The 17,860-nt window shown below is 38.6% G+C and overlaps 1 protein-coding gene across 12 annotated transcripts in view; it reads right to left on the reverse strand.

Moving 5' to 3' along the window:
- si:ch211-80h18.1 (uncharacterized protein LOC555593 homolog) overlaps window positions 1-17,860 on the reverse strand; it is a 47,660-nt gene that overhangs the window by 7,568 nt on the left and 22,232 nt on the right. For 9 of the 12 annotated variants that reach the window (XM_059010438.1, XM_059010431.1, XM_059010439.1 and 6 more), the window contains 15 exons: window positions 17,798-17,842; window positions 14,096-14,140; window positions 13,720-13,764; window positions 13,232-13,276; window positions 12,738-12,797; window positions 12,301-12,351; window positions 10,964-11,008; window positions 7,546-7,584; window positions 6,728-6,772; window positions 6,599-6,643; window positions 6,070-6,096; window positions 5,849-5,893; window positions 3,246-3,296; window positions 819-863; window positions 531-560 (listed from right to left, as the gene is read on the reverse strand). In XM_059010438.1, the coding sequence (XP_058866421.1) occupies window positions 531-560; window positions 819-863; window positions 3,246-3,296; window positions 5,849-5,893; window positions 6,070-6,096; window positions 6,599-6,643; window positions 6,728-6,772; window positions 7,546-7,584; window positions 10,964-11,008; window positions 12,301-12,351; window positions 12,738-12,797; window positions 13,232-13,276; window positions 13,720-13,764; window positions 14,096-14,140; window positions 17,798-17,842 (663 nt within the window). The remainder of the gene's footprint in view (window positions 1-530; window positions 561-818; window positions 864-3,245; window positions 3,297-5,848; window positions 5,894-6,069; window positions 6,097-6,598; window positions 6,644-6,727; window positions 6,773-7,545; window positions 7,585-10,963; window positions 11,009-12,300; window positions 12,352-12,737; window positions 12,798-13,231; window positions 13,277-13,719; window positions 13,765-14,095; window positions 14,141-17,797; window positions 17,843-17,860) is intronic. The other 3 variants (XM_059010429.1, XM_059010433.1, XM_059010430.1) reach the window with 3 other exon arrangements.

Here is a 17,860-nt window from a genome sequence, read left to right on the forward strand (position 1 = left end):
AGCTTGAATGAACCAAGCATGCATGTGAGTACGCTGTATGTGGCCCCAGAAGCAGATGCCAAGAATTAAAGAACAAAAACAGAAAGTAAAGGACTTAAAGTCTTAAACACAAGGTAAGTAGCCTTATAATTGTTCTGGTATTTAAACACAGGCACTGATACTCAGGGCTTCTCAAACTCGGTCCTGGGGACCCCCTGTGTCTTATGGTTTTCATTCCAACTAGACCCTTAATTGAACTGATAATTTGCCCAATTAGACCTTTTTACTTGTTTTCAGCTCTTAAACAGTTGCAGATTTCAAGTTAGCTATGTCATTTTATAAGCAACTTGAACTCTGCAACTGTTTAAAAGCTGAAAACAATTAAAAAGGTCTAATTAAGCAAATTATTAGTTCAATTAAGGGTTTAGTTAAGTAATTGAGCGCTCAGCTGGAATGAAAACCAAAACACACAGGGGGTCCCTGTTTGTGGAACAGTACGAGGAAAGGTGACAAAAGTACTTCCTTTAAGAATGTAGCCTTCATTGACCTACCTGCAGAATTGAGGCTGTCTCGTGCATCTGCTGTGATAAAAAAAAACAACGAATTATCAGTTTACAACTTACCAGCTTCTGAACAACTGCCTATACAACCAATCAACTTGATTTAGAACGGTTTTCCACAGAATTAACAATGACATCCATTTTATCAGGGGAGTGAGTGGTTAACTGCATTTTATCAGGGGAGTGAGCGGTTAACTGTGCATTTTATCAGTGGGGGCACTATGCCTTTAGTGCAGTATACAGTGTACATGGTATAGTTTACAGTATACAGTGTCTTACCTGCAGAACTTGTTTGAGAACCTGTGACATGTGGCACTCCTGTGACTAAAGCACAAAGTAAACAAATACATCAATAATAAAACCATGTAGATACACATGTACTGGAGATGCTGTGCTGGTTCAGCTTGAGACTTGATGTGAACCGTCTCACAAAGCAGCCACATACTGTATTGAGGCTGTATTTAAAATAACACTAAAGCTGCAGCATGGTCCATCCTATCAAATACAGCACAGAGGTTTTACTCATATTGAGACACATTGGGCTCACTATATAATCACAATGACAATTCACAACTAACGCCTCGACACCAAAACTCTGATATACAAAAATGTAATCATAGAAAAAGCAAGATACAGTACTAAAAGTGGTCTTTATAGACATATGGGCCAAATTCACAAAGCTGACTTAAGTCCAAGACTGGTCATAAGTCATCAATTTGGACTTCAGTCTTCTTAATGAACAAGTCTAAATTGAACTACCCTGGAGGAGGCTGAAGAGCAGCTTTTTTAACTAACATGGCTCGACGGATAATACTGTACGATTTATTTGAAGATCACCCAGGTGTGGAAAGTGTAGACAGGGAAAACCCTTTGGAAGTTTTTACTGAGGCTGAACTGAGAAGTCAATACCGTTTTGGGAGACAGTCAATTGAAAGGCTAATAAATCTTTCACTGTCAACCAACAGAAGCAATGCAATCACACCTTTGTTGCAGGTTAAAGAAATGGCACATTTCTATCTTTACAATCACTTGAACTTATTTAAATAAATGTTATTGTCAATTCGAGCATTTTCTTTGAAACAAAACAGTACAAATTGTTAACTATAAAATCAGACAAAAATGTTTGCAGTACAATTAAAAGGAAAATGAAAGGACACACAGTACCAACTGCACATGAATGCACTTCTATGCAGCGTATCACTATTTATCATCTTAAAATATAATTAGAACGATGTGTTCATAGAAAATATTAAATCCTATTTCACAATATATTAGTTTTACATTATTATATATATCTACAGTGCATTTTCTGATACGATTATACTTATTACCAGTGAAGGAGACAAACTGACAATGTTCCCTCAGGCAGCGAGCAGCTTTCTCATGAGCGGGAGATTGTGAAGATATGTCGTGAGAGGACAGAAACTGACAGAGGGATCTGAATCCCTCTCATTTAACATGATGATCTCCTGTAACTGAGCTCACATAGCCATTCACACTGTGTTTACAGGACTGTGTGGATCTGGATCCCTCTCATTTAACATGATGATCTCCTGTAACTGAGCTCACACAGCCATTCACACTGTGTTTACAGGATTGTGTGGATCTGAATCCCTCTCATTTAACATGATGATCTCCTGTAACTGAGCTCACACAGCCATTCACACTGTGTTTACAGGACTGTGTGGATCTGAATCCCTCTCATTTAACATGATGATCTCCTGTAACTGAGCTCACACAGCCATTCACACTGTGTTTACAGGACTGTGTGGATCTGAATCCCTCTCATTTAACATGATGATCTCCTGTAACTGAGCTCACACAGCCATTCACACTGTGTTTACAGGATTGTGTGGATCTGAATCCCTCTCATTTAACATGATGATCTCCTGTAACTGAGCTCACACAGCCATTCACACTGTGTTTACAGGATTGTGTGGATCTGGATCCCTCTCATTTAACATGATGATCTCCTGTAACTGAGCTCACATAGCCATTCACACTGTGTTTACAGGACTGTGTGGATCTGAATCCCTCACATTTAACATGATGATCTCCTGTAACTGAGCTCACACAGCCATTCACACTGTGTTTACAGGACTGTGTGGATCTGGATCCCTCTCATTTAACATGATGATCTCCTGTAACTGAGCTCACATAGCCATTCACACTGTGTTTACAGGATTGTGTGGATCTGGATCCCTCTCATTTAACATGATGATCTCCTGTAACTGAGCTCACACAGCCATTCACACTGTGTTTACAGGATTGTGTGGATCTGAATCCCTCTCATTTAACATGATGATCTCCTGTAACTGAGCTCACACAGCCATTCACACTGTGTTTACAGGACTGTGTGGATCTGAATCCCTCACATTTAACATGATGATCTCCTGTAACTGAGCTCACACAGCCATTCACACTGTGTTTACAGGACTGTGTGGATCTGGATCCCTCTCATTTAACATGATGATCTCCTGTAACTGAGCTCACACAGCCATTCACACTGTGTTTACAGGACTGTGTGGATCTGGATCCCTCTCATTTAACATGATGATCCTGTAACTAAGCGCAACAGCCATTTTAAACCATTTGAACAAAAAAAACCAAACAAAAAAACATGTTGGGACTCATCAAACCTCCGTATATTATAAGGAGATTTCCCAATGTATATTTAAAAAATGAGTATTAACCTGTACCTCTCACCTGTAGTCTCTGTGTGGGAGCTGGTAGCAGGATCATGATAGTAGTCTGTACCTACAATACAAATATAACCTCTGTAACATTACAACAATATTACATAGAGAGAGAGAGAGACACACACACACACACACACACACACACACACGCAGTTCTAGTCAAAAGTTTACATACCCCAATGAAAATTTATAATTTCTAGAAATTTCTGAAAAACATAGAATTTTAGGAAAAATCATTTCTAGAAAAAACGTGCCTACAACAATAGATGCCTACAATGTGTTTTTGAAAAACTCCAGAAATGCTAATTCAAAAGTATTTATATCCTTTGATGCTATGATAGTATTGTCTATAAGGTGCTAGAAATTTCAATATGATAATGCAGAAAAATCTAGAAAATGCTGGATTGTAGGTGAACATTCTTAGGGAGTATAAAAGGGTTAAGGGGCATTCACACCGGGACGCCGCTCTACAGTCGCTACAGACCACTGTTCACACCAAACGCGGCTGGGGAGCAGCCGGGAAAAGTCAGCGGGCGGTCTGTTGTCACGGCTGCATGTACAGTACAGTAAATTCCAGCAGGAAAGGAAAACTCTTTTTATACAGAAGACACAAAGCTTAGTAAAAAAAAAAAAAATCAAGCAAAACATAACTTTTTTATAAAACATAATTTTAACCCCCCCCCCCCCCCCCCCAACACCATCATAACCCCCCACAGCCCTCCATGCAGCAGCTTTTTTATTGACTATAAATTTTGTTGAGTGATGAAACAAAAATGGATATTTGTGTCACGCTATTTGGTAGTTACATTTGGAGAAAGTCTGATGAGGTGTACAAAGAAAAGAACACCATACCAAGGAGATGTTTTTCCTCTAATGGCACAGAAAATGTAGTTCCAATACATTGTAAAATGGAGTCCATAGCATACCAAAAGATATTGGCCAATCATCTGAAACCCTCAGCTGCAAAACTTGGTTTAAAGCGCAACTGGACGTTCCAACACAACAACAATCCAAAGCACACATCAAAATCTACTTCAGAATGGTTAAAGAAGAATAAAATCAAGGTTCTGGAATGGCCGAGTCAAAGTCCTGATCTAAATCTGATTGAGAATCTTTGGTATGAGTTGAAGTAGGCTGTGGAAAAGTCCTTGGAATTTGAATGAACTGGAACAATTTTGCATTGAAGAATGGCCAAAAATCACTAAAGAATCATGCCAAAAGCTCAAATATCCTAATCATTTAAAATAGGTTATTATTGCGAAACATGCCTCAACTAGCTATTAATTTCATTTTCCTTGTCAGGGTATGAATACTTTTGAATTAGCATTTTTGGAGTTTGCTAAATAATTGCTGAAATAATCGTAGACATCTATTTCTTGTAACTTTTTTTCCTCATCCACAAAAGTAAACCTTTTGCTACAAAAGATTTTTCCTATAATTATTTGTTTTCAAGAAATTTCAAGAAATTATAAATTTCCATTGGGGTATGTAAACTTTTGACTACAACCTATCTATATATAATACAATACATGGATGAAGGCTATATTTGCATCCTGAACCATTCTAAAAAAAAAGGCATAATACCACAAAAAGTGATAATTCCTCTAGAGGAAAATATACTCAATCACTCGACAACACCCACAGTACAGAAATGTTCATTAATGATCAACAAAATGAGAATATATTAAAAAAAAAAAAAAGATGTAAAGCTTGTACATTCGTATAACCACACGGAACATCTGTACAGCACTGAAACACAGTATTAGCATCACAAGGGTATCCATGTATTATAAAAAATAATAGATGGGCCTCTAGTGAGTTACAGGAAAACAATTCCATCTCGGGTTTCTGTGACAGTTTATAAATTACTCGACCTTCGGTCTTATAATTTACGACACCACAGAAACCCTTGGTGAAATTATTTTCCTGTAACTCACTGAAGCCCGCCCATCCATCCATCCATCCATCCATCCATCCATCCATCCATATATATATATATATACACATACATACACACTATACATATACCGCTAGTATTATGACTATCGACGGATCTGCCAGCAGGTGTCAGCACTCAACACTACTAAAGTCAATAATCCATTAACTAGAACAGCTACAATAACACATTGTGGTGGTAACTTCCACAATGTGTCAATTAATCAGCTAATATAAGTGTGGCATTCTGGGGCCTAGGAGTGGAAGGTCACCAATCCCAGGACTGGAGGAGGAACGTCTTGGGCTGAATGAGGTTTTGAGCATTGTTACTCCAATCTCAGGACTGGAGGAGGAATATCTTGGGCTGAATGAGGTTTTGAGCATTGTTACTCCAATCCCAGGACTGGAGGAGGAACATCTTGGGCTGAATGAGGTTTTGAGCGTTGTTACACTCCAATGTTTTCTCTGTGTTTAGTCCCCTCCTACATCAATGTAGGGCTCTTCTCTATGTGCTGTCAATGCATTTAGTTGTCTTGCTAATAAAGATTGCCGCTAACCAATAACCTTCAATGTCAAACCGGTCATGGCAGCCAGAAACATATCAGCCTATCTTAGTAAACTTTGCGTAAAAGCAGAGTAATTAGATGAATAAATGGTTAATCTGATTTGACTTGCCTGTTAAGTTTGTTTGTGAGTCGGAACTAGATGGGTCTCCTGCACCTAAGAATAATACATTTACAGTAAACGTCATCAATGCAATAAAGACTAAACCAGAATTCCAGTGTTGACACACATTTTGTTATGATAAGTAAGTATTTTGGATTATTAATGAAATATACTGTAATTATACTGTTTATATGGGGTATTAGCTAATTAAATTATTCCATAAATCATACCTGTTGTGCAAGTATTCAACAGACAACCTGCAAATAAGCCATGCAAACAGAGAGCTTTCTTTATAATAGTATAGTACCAGATATCACTTTAATATTAACATCACAAATGGAAGTTTACATCCAGTTAGATTACTGTTAATTGTTCCATAACCTTTAACTCAATTAAGGATATATTATATAACTATGTCAAGAGATAGCAAATACAGCTATTTCAAAACCAGTTGTGATGTGGCTTTGTTCACACTAGTATAATGAGTAGTAGTTTCAATAGTTCTATGTTATAAGTCTCCAGTATAAAAGTTTCCCATAGTAAAAGCACAGCAAAGCGTAATAAAGCACAGTGAAAGCATGGTAAAGCATACAGTAGGTAAGCATTGTAAAGAATAGCAAGGTATGGTAAAGCATATTGGTAAACGTGGCAAACCAGGGTAAACTATGCATAGTATAACCATGGAAAAGCATAGGAAACCTGAAAAAAAAAAACACAACGTGCACAAATACAGTGGTAAACTGTTATAAGGGATATTACCTATGGAATCTGTCTGTGGACTGCTCACATGTTGATCTGCTATTCCTACAGCAAAGAGAAAGAAGATTCTTGATGTAGTCAAGTGTGCAGTTGCTAGTAGTTTAGAAAATAAAGCTGTTCTGAAATTACCTGTCAAATCTGATTGTGAACCAGTACTATGCTGGTCCCCTTTACCTAGCAAATTAAAAAAAAAAAACAATATTAGATTAGATACTCACTTAACTTTCACATTTTAGCACTTTGCCACTTGATTAAAAAAAAAAAGGTATTGTATTGTTACTGTTTATGTTGTTGTGTAATTGTGCTTTATAATTCAACTGAATGTACAATATCAGATTCCTGTTAAACAGTTAAAAAGACTAAAACAATACACAGTCAGTGCTAAAATTATGGTAAAAAAGCCATTTTATAAAAATGGGTTTTCAATGCTTTTTTGATTGAAGATAGCAGAGCATGCCACAATATTGGGGTTTTACAAGAGAAAGCCCTCCCTCCCGCACCATCTTCATTCACTCTTGGAACAACCAACAGCCCCACATCCTGCAATCTTAGAGTACGACTTGGATTGTAAGGGGTCAACAATTCCTGTAAATAACTTAGTGCTAATCTATTTAGGGCTTTATCAGTTAAAAGCAAAATCTTATAATCAATTCTAAAATACACAGGGGACCAGTGCGAAGAAGCTAAGACAGGGGTAATATGCTAATTTTGTTTTTTGGTTTTAGTTCGAATTCTGGCAGCAGTGTTTTGAACTAGCTGCAAACAAGACAGCACACGTTTAGGAATACCATAAAGCAGCTACAATGCAGTATAATGACTCCCTCTGAGATAAGATATTTTTACATACCCGATTAAAACGGCAGTTACAATCTAATTTAAGAGTGATGACCAAGGTTTAATAATTATCTTTACAGCTTTGATGGGTCTGATTATTAAAATAAAAATACCTGTTGAATCTGACTGTGAACTGGTGCCATCAACAGTACCTGTAACAAATATAAAAAGTGGGGTAATTACTTGAATGCACAGCATATAGCTGCTACTGCTGTAGGCTGTGCAAAACAGACTCGTCCTCAAAGATGCAGTATGAACTACCTATCAAACTGCTGTGTGAACTGAAGCCATGTTGATCTCCTGTACCTAAGAAAAAACACACAGCAATATACTATAGGACACTTGCTTAATCAGTACAGTTATATACAGAGCATATGAGCAACAATAGGTCACATTTCACTAGGGCTGGGACGATAGTGTTTTTTTTTTTTTTACTGTCGATGCATCGTTTTCATAAAGACCTGATGCATCGATGCATTGTTTTTTCATAAAGAAAAAGAAACGTGTAAATAATAAGTACATATATTTTCATCAAATCTAATCATGAAAAGTAAACGTTTCTCCAGATGAACTTGAAACTACACGATTATTTATGTCTAGTCACACTGTCGGTGAGGTTCCCCACAAAAAGTTAATAAAACATTAGAAATATTACTGTCTTACCTTAAAGATGTCTTGACAGCAACCGGATTAGAAGGGAAAAAAAATCTCCAACGGAGAACACAAGAATAACTATTTACAAGTCCAACCCAACAAAGTCTGTGCTCTCTCCAGAGCTTATTTTCTGTTTTTATTCAGAAATATTATGGCATCCACATTCTCCGGGTTCAAAGAAGAACAGAGTTTGTTCACAAGCATCCCTGCTTTGCTGAACACATGCTCGCTCGGGACCGATGTTGCAGGGGTGCTTAACATACTCTTTGCCAAGGCTGCTAGGTTGGGAAAGCGTGTTTGGTTATTTGTCCACCTAATCAGGGGATCTTCTCTGATGTTTAATGGAGTTTCAGAAGCATACATCGTCATCGCTTGTTGGATTAAGGTTTCCTTGGAAGTAGTGTGTATTTGTTGCCGCCCACGAAATAACAATTCCATTGCTTGTTCGGTCTTCGTTTTCTTTTTAACAGGTAAGTCCTCTGTGTGCACTCACTTGTACAGGCACGATTTCCGTCATTTCTGAGGTTGTCCTCCACCAGCCTCACTAGTTTGGAGGACCGAGCTTCAGACACGCGGGCTTTGACCTGTTCGTATAGGAAATCCAGGTGGCGAAGTCGTGGGGTCAAGAAATGACACAAAAAGCAGCGGCATAACCTCATTACTCGGGTCATTCAGCTGATGTAAACAGAATCGCTGAGACAAATTACGCACTAGCTTATCTCTCAAATTCCGTTCAACTGGAATTAGCAAATCAGTTGATTAAAGAAGACGGTGCCTCCTCTTCATCAGGAACTTCGGTCAGTCTGTTATCCCTGTTGCAAGTGGGTACAAAGAACTAGCCGAAATGTTTTTCTCTGCACTAAAAAGTACTGTAGCCAGTTCGAATGGCTGTAGTAGTATCTCAGCCATTAGCTTTGTGAGATAAAGTAGCTGCGTCAGACTTTTTGGTCAAATCTGGGTTTGACAAAATAGCAGTAACTGGCCATTTTAATTGAAAAGGCGTTCAAACATATAATAAACCGTGTTCCATCTTGTTTGTACATCCTGTATTAACTTGAGTGGTGCTTTTTCTGCGTTCAGCATTTCTGTTTGTTTCCTATTTAAAGCACTTGTTACCATCTCACTCTTTTTAAAATGTGTAGTCAGTCTCCTTGCTGCTGCCACTAACGTATGGACTTGTCATACATCCTCCAAGCTTTTCTGAATGCAGAGATTTATATTGTGCCCTGCACAGCTCACACTTGCCATGCTACCAAAAAGTAACACAGCACGCTCGCTTGCAGAAAGCAAAGACATTGCTCTGCACACATTGGCCGCATTGCCATGAACACAAGCTATTACTTTGGTAGCCACTTCAAACTCTGTATTTATCTGATTGATCGCTTCTGCTAAATTCACAGCTGTGTGTGTCTTGTGTAATTTTAGTGTCGCTAATACTTTTGACTCGAGTTCCCAGTTTTGCTTAATGTAATGGCAGATGACTGTTAAACGCTTCTTGTGCCATGCTTGTCCAGACATCGGTAGTGATGGACATTGAATTACACTCCTGACTTAAATCCTGTCTAAGCTTTTCCTTTGCACGTTCGTGATCCAGAGTAATGAATTTGGAGATTGTCTTTCGACAGGGCATTTCATAGCCCGGAGCAAGATTCGCAATCAGATTTTTAAACGCAGCTCCCTCTACTATAGTAACAGGTCTGATATCTTGTGTGACAACATCCACTATCAGGCCTGTTATTTCTTTTGCTCTGACGCTTTTTGGATCAACTTTCTTTCCAAAATAAGCTGTCACTGAAGGTGTTGCTTCCTTTTGTTTTTTACTTGTGTTCCCGCTGTTGGATTTTGTCGGGTGCTGTCTTACTAAATGATCCCGCAGGTTGGTGGTATTGCCACATAAGCTCATTAAAACTTCACAAACAGCACATTTTACCTTTCCATTTTGTTCTTTTGTAAAAAATAAAAAATCCAAACATCTGACGGCATTATTTTAAATTAAATTAGATTGACAATTTAACTAGCAAAATCTGATCCTGAAATGAAGCCTACCTCTAGGCTCTTTTCTAGGATATATATACTGTATATATATATTTTTTTTTTGTCACGTTTACTCTGAAAACGTACGTGCTGCGTAGTGGGCAGGGAGGTTTTTTTATTATAATTATTTAAAGGACTGATAGATGTGTTTTGGGTTTTTTTTTTCAACCATCGATGGTTATTCCAACGATTCGATGCATCGATGCATTGTCCCAGCCCTACATTTCACTGACTAGTTCAGTATAAAATATTGAATATCCCTTAGAATTTAAAGTGAAAAGTAATGCATGCTGTTGTCATTCAAAAATGATCTCCACTTCACAGCACAATTCACCACATATGTTTTACTGTATGCCTGACTCCACTGTCACACAGTGTGTAATTATTACTTCAGCACAACAGTGACACCTGGCATGCAGACTGGTACTGTGCAATTCTATGAGGACCCTTTAAACCGGTCATTCTCCTGATCCATTTCCACTCCTTGTTGCCCATGTTAAGTTTGATTTACTAGCAGAGACTACCTGAGAGTCGATACTGACCGGCTCTGCTGAACCTTCAGCAAAACTAAAGGGAAACGAATGTGTTTCATAGGAACCACCAAGGACATTAGGGGTTCATTTCACTGAATGCCTCCTGGTATGAAAACAATCAGACATTTACCTAGAATGATTGCTGAATTTAAAACTCAAATTATTTACTTTTTTTTGTTGTTGTTAAGAATGTTGTGAATGAAATCAATAAGTGCGGTCACACCTTGATTACAGATGGGCTTCCTGTACATAAGGTTAGGCTGTATTGTGAGACGCTTTATACATAAGATTCAAAATTACTCTAACTTACCTAATAAATCTGTCTGTGAAATGGTGCCATGTTGAACCGCTGTACCTGATCAATACATAATCAAACAAATGTGATTCCTGATTAATAAATGCTGTAATATATATGTTATCTAGCTGTTCAAAAGTATGTATCTATCTATCTACTGTATCTAACCAAGGACAGTCAGGATCCAACGGGATACTCACCAATCACTAGAAATACTTAATGAAGAAGAAAAGTAACTGATAAACTGAAAACTCATTATTTTAATAATCAGCTACGAAATTTATTTTCCTACTCTAGGTGGGCAGAAGTGATTACGATGACTAGCACTACCACTGTTAAAAATATCGAGGTGTTGCGTAACATGTTTTCTGATTATGAGTTGCCTGAGGAGGAGTTAGTCTCAGACAACAGACCACAATTTACATCAGCAGAGTCGGCAACATTTTTAAGGTTAAATGCAATAAAGCATACTAAGTCGGCGCCTTATCACCCTCAAAGTAATGGTGCTGCAGAGAGGTTAGTACAAATATGCACCGGAAAAAGTGAAAGGATCTAACCGTCCGCTTGCACACAAAATAGCTAATTTTATGTTTTCTTACTGCACCACTCCACATGCAACCACTGGTAAGATGCCAGCAGAGTTATTTCTGGGCAGGCAAATGAGAATGCTGTGGTCTATGCTAAGAAAAACTCTCCAAAACAAGGCAAGAAAAACAGAATTCTATAGCTCCTGAAACTCAAACTAGAGGGTTTGATCCACAGCAAAAGGTTCTAGTTTGAGTTTACCAGGGAGGAAAAGGAGAGAGCTGGATACCTGGTAAAGTGTTAAAGAGATTGGGTCCAGTGACGTACCTGGTCAGAGTGAAGGGCAGGGTGACAAAAAGACATGTAGATAAATTATTAGCCAGTAAGTTAAAAGAGCCAGAAGCTGAGATTGATTCTATGTCAGAGTGGAATCTGAATGTTACTGACGTAAGAGAGGAACACAACATGACAGAGGACATCCCTCAAGAGCAAGGGCAGGATCAGCAGTCTGGGGCAGTAGATAGGTCCAGACCCCTAAGAACCAGGAAGCCTCCTGACAAGCTTCATTTGTGAATATTGGTTGTTTGAAAATTATTGTTGTAATGCTAAATGTATGGAATAAACTTAATGGACTGTAAAATTTTAAAAAATAGAAACAATAAACAATAACATTTGTGTTAAGTTTAAGTTTCTGTTTATTGTTAAGATAAGCAATGAGCTTATTAAGCAAATCTTTTCACATATCTATTTGATCTGTTACACCTCTACACAATGCAGAGACACAACAAAGACCAAATAAGCACGGCTCTCTTGGCACTTTAATTTACCTGCAGAGTCTGTCTGAGAGTCCATACTGAAGGGATCTCCTGCTGCAGCACCTTCAACAAAACACATGCAACCGAAGAGATTTCATGAGAACTCAAACATCAGCGTGATAGTTAATGTGTTCTTCTTTGGTGAATGCAATGCTAGGAAAGTGCCATAACTGATAACACTGTAGATTTATTTTTTAAAAAGTAGAAGTCACTCTGCACTGCATATTCATCTCAGCCCATCAGTGACCACTCTTTAAGGGGGAGAGGGCATACACTTGATTGGGCTTAATTCCTATCCAATCCTTGAGCATCTTCCAATGGTGGCTGTGCTTTGTGAAGCTGGTTCCTCTCTAGATGGAACCAGTAGAACTAGTTTCACATAGCCTGCGGTAAGCTTCCAATAGCAACACCACTGTTACAGGTACCATACTGGAACGCGAGTGTCTTACCTGTTGAATCAGTAGGTGAGTAATCTGTCTGTGAGCTGGTATCAGGCTGGACTCCTGCGTCTGAAACAAAGGTACAGGTAACTGTTTAGTTAAGTTCCAACAGGCAGGTTATATGGGATTTTTAGTTTTTATTAGATCACAGCTTTCCCAGCTATTGACATGTCAGTACACATCAAATAAATATGCATTGCATTCAATAGTAATATTATATTAAAAAACATTTTTCTTTCACAGGGAAAAGACAAACATAAGTGTATATGGCAAATGCATCAGACTGCAGTCAGCCACATCTATAAGAAATGAGGACATAAAAACAACAGCATATCTTCAGTTTGTATTGTGCATGATGTTAAAATGATATGAATGCATTAAGTGATTTTACAGATTAAAATAAGTTTTAATAAAAGTAAGTGTAATTTAAAGCCTGATTAACTAAAATACTTCAAATTCATCAGCGTTTGCTCAGGATTGGGTACTAAAAGATCTTTGCTTACCATTCAGGTGTGTCTGCAGGCTGGTATCAGCAAGGTCTCCTGTACCTGGAATAATAGAATGATGACTATTGTGTTCTCTATAGAATTGAAGACAAGCACATTTGGAGATGTACTACATTATTTATAAGGAGTCTTGTCAAAGCAAGATATGCCATTGATATATATATATATATATATATATATATATATATATATATATATATATATATATATCTCCCATGACACTTCCATAAAAGCGATACTTCCATAGTTTCATGATAACCAGACACCCGCTCCACAAGATACTAGTTGAGCCCATTAGATTTTAACACTATAAAATAGCTGGTTGCTGTTACCTACAGTATATGTATACTATCTTATTGTAATAAATATCCAGGGAACATTCTCCAGATATATGTTAAACTGTAAGTGATGCATGCATATGTGCATGACCTTCCCAGAGGTTAATGTTACGGTACTCAGTCTTATCATTTACTTCACACACTAACCTGTGGAGTCTGTCAGAGAGCTGGCGCTGGATTGATCTCCCGTGCCTGAAAAGCAGCAAGCAATGGTGAAGCTGTCTAATCCATCTGATACTGGGGCAAATAGGCATAGAAACTGGACACTTATTGATGCAGATGAAAAAACAATACTGTTGAATGTGTGAAATGTTGCTTATGGACTGGCATTAAACCATAATTAAATGTACTGAAATGTTTACATAACAGGTTTGAAGAAAATAATGCATGGTATAGGGCTCCTTTACAAAGATTTTATAAACGTGTGCTGGTTATAAACAAGTGTGTATTATATAATCAGTATTATGGGTATGAGTATGGACTGAATGAACTTTCTGGTAGCTGTAAGTTTCTTTCTATGTACCTGTTAGATCTGTATGAAAGTCTGTGCTTGACTGAACTCCAGTACCTGAAAGAGAAAGAAATATTGTAAGCACACACTTTCCCATGTCCTTTTCCTACCAGTTCAGTCTGCCTGCAGGCTGCTACCAAAATTATGTATTACTTTGTGGTTTTTTATAGAATTTTAGACAAGCATCGTCAACATAATTGCACATAATTTGGAGATTTACTAAATGCTATTGACCTACATATCCCATGCCAGTTCCATACGGATTGTGTCCCCTGTCGGTGAGATGGGATAAGGTTAAGACGCTCACTTCCAGCCTGCAAGCTCATTGGTTCGTGCCCAGCCTCCACCCTGTTACACTGGTGCAGTGACCTGGATCACAGAGATTGGCTGCAGCCGATCGCAGAGGTTTAAGGGGGGGTGTAACGGGCAGTGTGTGTGATACACTGCCATCGGTGAGATGGGATGAGGTTTAAAGCTCTGAAACCACGAATGCAGACGAACCCGGCTCTTTCGCATACTGGTTAAGATGCAGGTGTGGGGGGTTGCAGGGTCATGCCTTGTGACACATCATTTCATGATAACTGGATATGTAGTTGCCAAGATATACAGAGGTCTTCAATACCTGCACCCATTAGAAACATCATCAAGCTGGTCACTATGATCTTCAGTACACTTGCAATATAATGTGTATGTAGAGTCCGCCTTGTAACGAAAATCCATGAAAAGTTCTCCTGATTCAGGTAAATAAGCTAGTGTGACATGCATATGTACTCTACATAAAAGAACCTGCACTGTATAGTTGAGACCGTCTCAGTCGGAGACATGCACTGTACATGAAAGAACCTGCACTGTATAGCTGAGACTGTCTCAGTCAGAGGCACGCACTGTACATGAAAGAACCTGCACTATATAGCTGAGACTGTCTCAGTTAGAGGCACGCACTGTACATGAAAGAACCTGCACTGTATAGTTGAGACCGTCTCAGTCGGAGGCATGCACTGTACATGAAAGAACCTGCACTGTATAGCTGAGACTGTCTCAGTCAGAGGCACGCACTGTACATGAAAGAACCTGCACTGTATAATTGAGACTGTCTCAGTCAGAGGCATGCATGGTCCAGTGGTTAAAGAAAAGAGCTTGTAACCAGGAGGTCCCCGGTTCAAATCCCACCTCAACCACTGACTCATTGTGTGACCCTGAGCAAGTCACTTAACCTCCTTGTGCTCCGTCTTTCGGGTGAGACGTAATTGTAAGTGACTGCAGCTGATGCATAGTTCACACACCCTAGTCTCTGTAAGTCGCCTTGGATAAAGGTGTCTGCTAAACATGTACAGTCATGTAAAAAAAAAAAAATATCATGTACAGTGCATTAAATAAAATAATAATAATGCACTGTACATGAAAGCACCTGCACTGTATAGTTTTTTAGTATGCATCAAACATATCAAATAGTTACATAGCAGAAGGCAATATATTAACAAGTAAGATTCTTATTGTTACCAGTTATGAGACAATGTACAGATGTGCTCAAATTTGTTGGTACCCCTCCGCAAAAAACGAAGAATGCACAATTTTCTCTGAAACAACTTGAAACTGACAAAAGTAATTGGCACCCACCATTGTTTATTCCATATTTAATAGAAATCAGACTTTGCTTTTGATTTTTTATTCAACATAATATTGTAAATAAGAAAACAAATGAAAATGGCATGGACAAAAATGATGGGACCCTTAACCTAATATTTTGTTGCACAACCTTTAGAGGCAATCACTGCAATCAAACGTTTTCTGTAGCTCTCAATGAGACTTCTGCACCTGTTAACAGGTAGTTTGGCCCACTCTCCCTGAGCAAACTGCTGCAGCTGTCTCAGGTTTGATGGGTGCCTTCTCCAGAATGCAAGTTTCAGCTCTTTCCATAGATGTTCGATAGGATTCAGATCAGGACTCATAGAAGGCCACTTCAGAATAGTCCAATGTTTTATTCTTATCCATTCTTCCGTGCTTTTAGCTGTGTGTTTTGGGTCATTAGCCTGTTGGAGGACCCATGACATGCGACTGAGACAGAGCTTTCTGACACTGGGCAGTACGTTTCGCTCCAGAATGCCTTGATAGTCTTGAGATTTCATTGTGCCCTGCACAGATTCAAGGCACCCTGTGCCAGGCGCAGCAAAGCAGCCCCAAAACATAACCGAGCCTCCTCCATGTTTCACTGTAGGTATGGTGTTCTTTTCTTTGAAAGCTTCATTTTTTCGTCTGTGAACATAGAGCTGATGTGACTTGCCAAAAAGCTCCAGTTTTGACTCATCTGTCCAAAGGACATTCTCCCAGAAGGATTGTGGCTTGTCAATATGCATTTTAGCAAATTCCAGTCTGGCTTTTTTATGTTTTTCTTTCAAAAGTGGAGTCCTCCTGGGTCTTCTTCCATGGAGCCCACTTTCGCTCAAAAAGCGACGGATGGTGCGATCAGAAACTGACGTACCTTCACCTTGGAGTTCAGCTTGTATCTCTTTGGCAGTTATCCTTGGTTCTTTTTCTACCATTCGCACTATCCTTCTGTTCAATCTGGGGTCAATTTTCCTCTTGCGGCCACGCCCAGGGAGGTTGGCTACAGTTCCATGGATCTTAAACTTCTTAATAATATTTGCAACTGTTGTCACAGGAACATCAAGCTGCTTGGAGATGGTCTTGTAGCCTTTACCTTTACCATGCTTGTCTATTATTTTCTTTCTGATCTCCTCAGACAACTCTCTCCTTTGCTTTCTCTGGTCCATGTTCAGTGTGGTGCACACAATGATACCAAACAGCACAGTGACTACTTTTCTCCATTTAAATAGGCTGAATGACTGATTACAAGATTGGAGACATGTGTGATACTAATTAAAGAAACGAATTAGTTTGAAATATCACTATAATCCAATTATTTATTATCTTTTCTAAGGGGTACCAACAAATGTGTCAAGGCCATTTTAGAATATCTTTGTAGAATAAGCAATAATTCATCTCTTTTCACAGCTTTTTTGCTTTATTCTATGACATACCAAAGGCATGCAAGTATACATGATAAAATAGCTTTTAATTTCATCACTTTTCAGGAGGAATGAAGCATTATTTCAATGAGCTGTAAGGGTACCAACAAATTTGAGCACGTCTGTATGTATCTCATAGCGTCTGAACTCTGCATGGAAGTGGATTTCACTCTGAATTCTGTACCGTTCCAGGGAAACATAATGCATGATACAGGGATTGGTAATAACCACGGATCCCAGTTTTCCGCAAAAAAAAAGCCCCAACATTCTCCTATAAATATAAAAATCTGCATTACTCCAATTAAAATAAAAGGCTACAATTGAGTCATTCAAATGAATGTGACAGCGCACCTCGTTCAACCTTGCTCTCTGTACACCAGAAGCCGTTTTATTGAACAAGTATGTTTATGTAAATTTAAAGCACAATTGCCTGTGTTGATGATTATATGATAAGTGTATTGATTTGGTTATCAAACAACCAAACAAAAAGCCTTGCATGTTTTTTGCCCCACCCCAAGTGTAAAACTAAAAATGATCTGACAGCATAGAAAATCCGTGTTTTTCCACGTTATTCTGCAGCAAAGGGATTCCTAGCATCCGGTAATATCAGTTCACTCCCTGATCCCCATAGGAAGACTGGCTCATGTACTGGAGGCTGTAAAGAGGACTGAAGCCTCTCTTACCGTACCTGTCGTATCTGCATGGGAGTCGACTCCAGGCTGTACACCTGTTCCTGAAAACAGAAGAAAAC

Source organism: Acipenser ruthenus, chromosome 3 (genome assembly GCF_902713425.1).
Source record: "Acipenser ruthenus chromosome 3, fAciRut3.2 maternal haplotype, whole genome shotgun sequence".
NCBI classification, from domain to species: Eukaryota; Metazoa; Chordata; class Actinopteri; order Acipenseriformes; family Acipenseridae; genus Acipenser; species Acipenser ruthenus.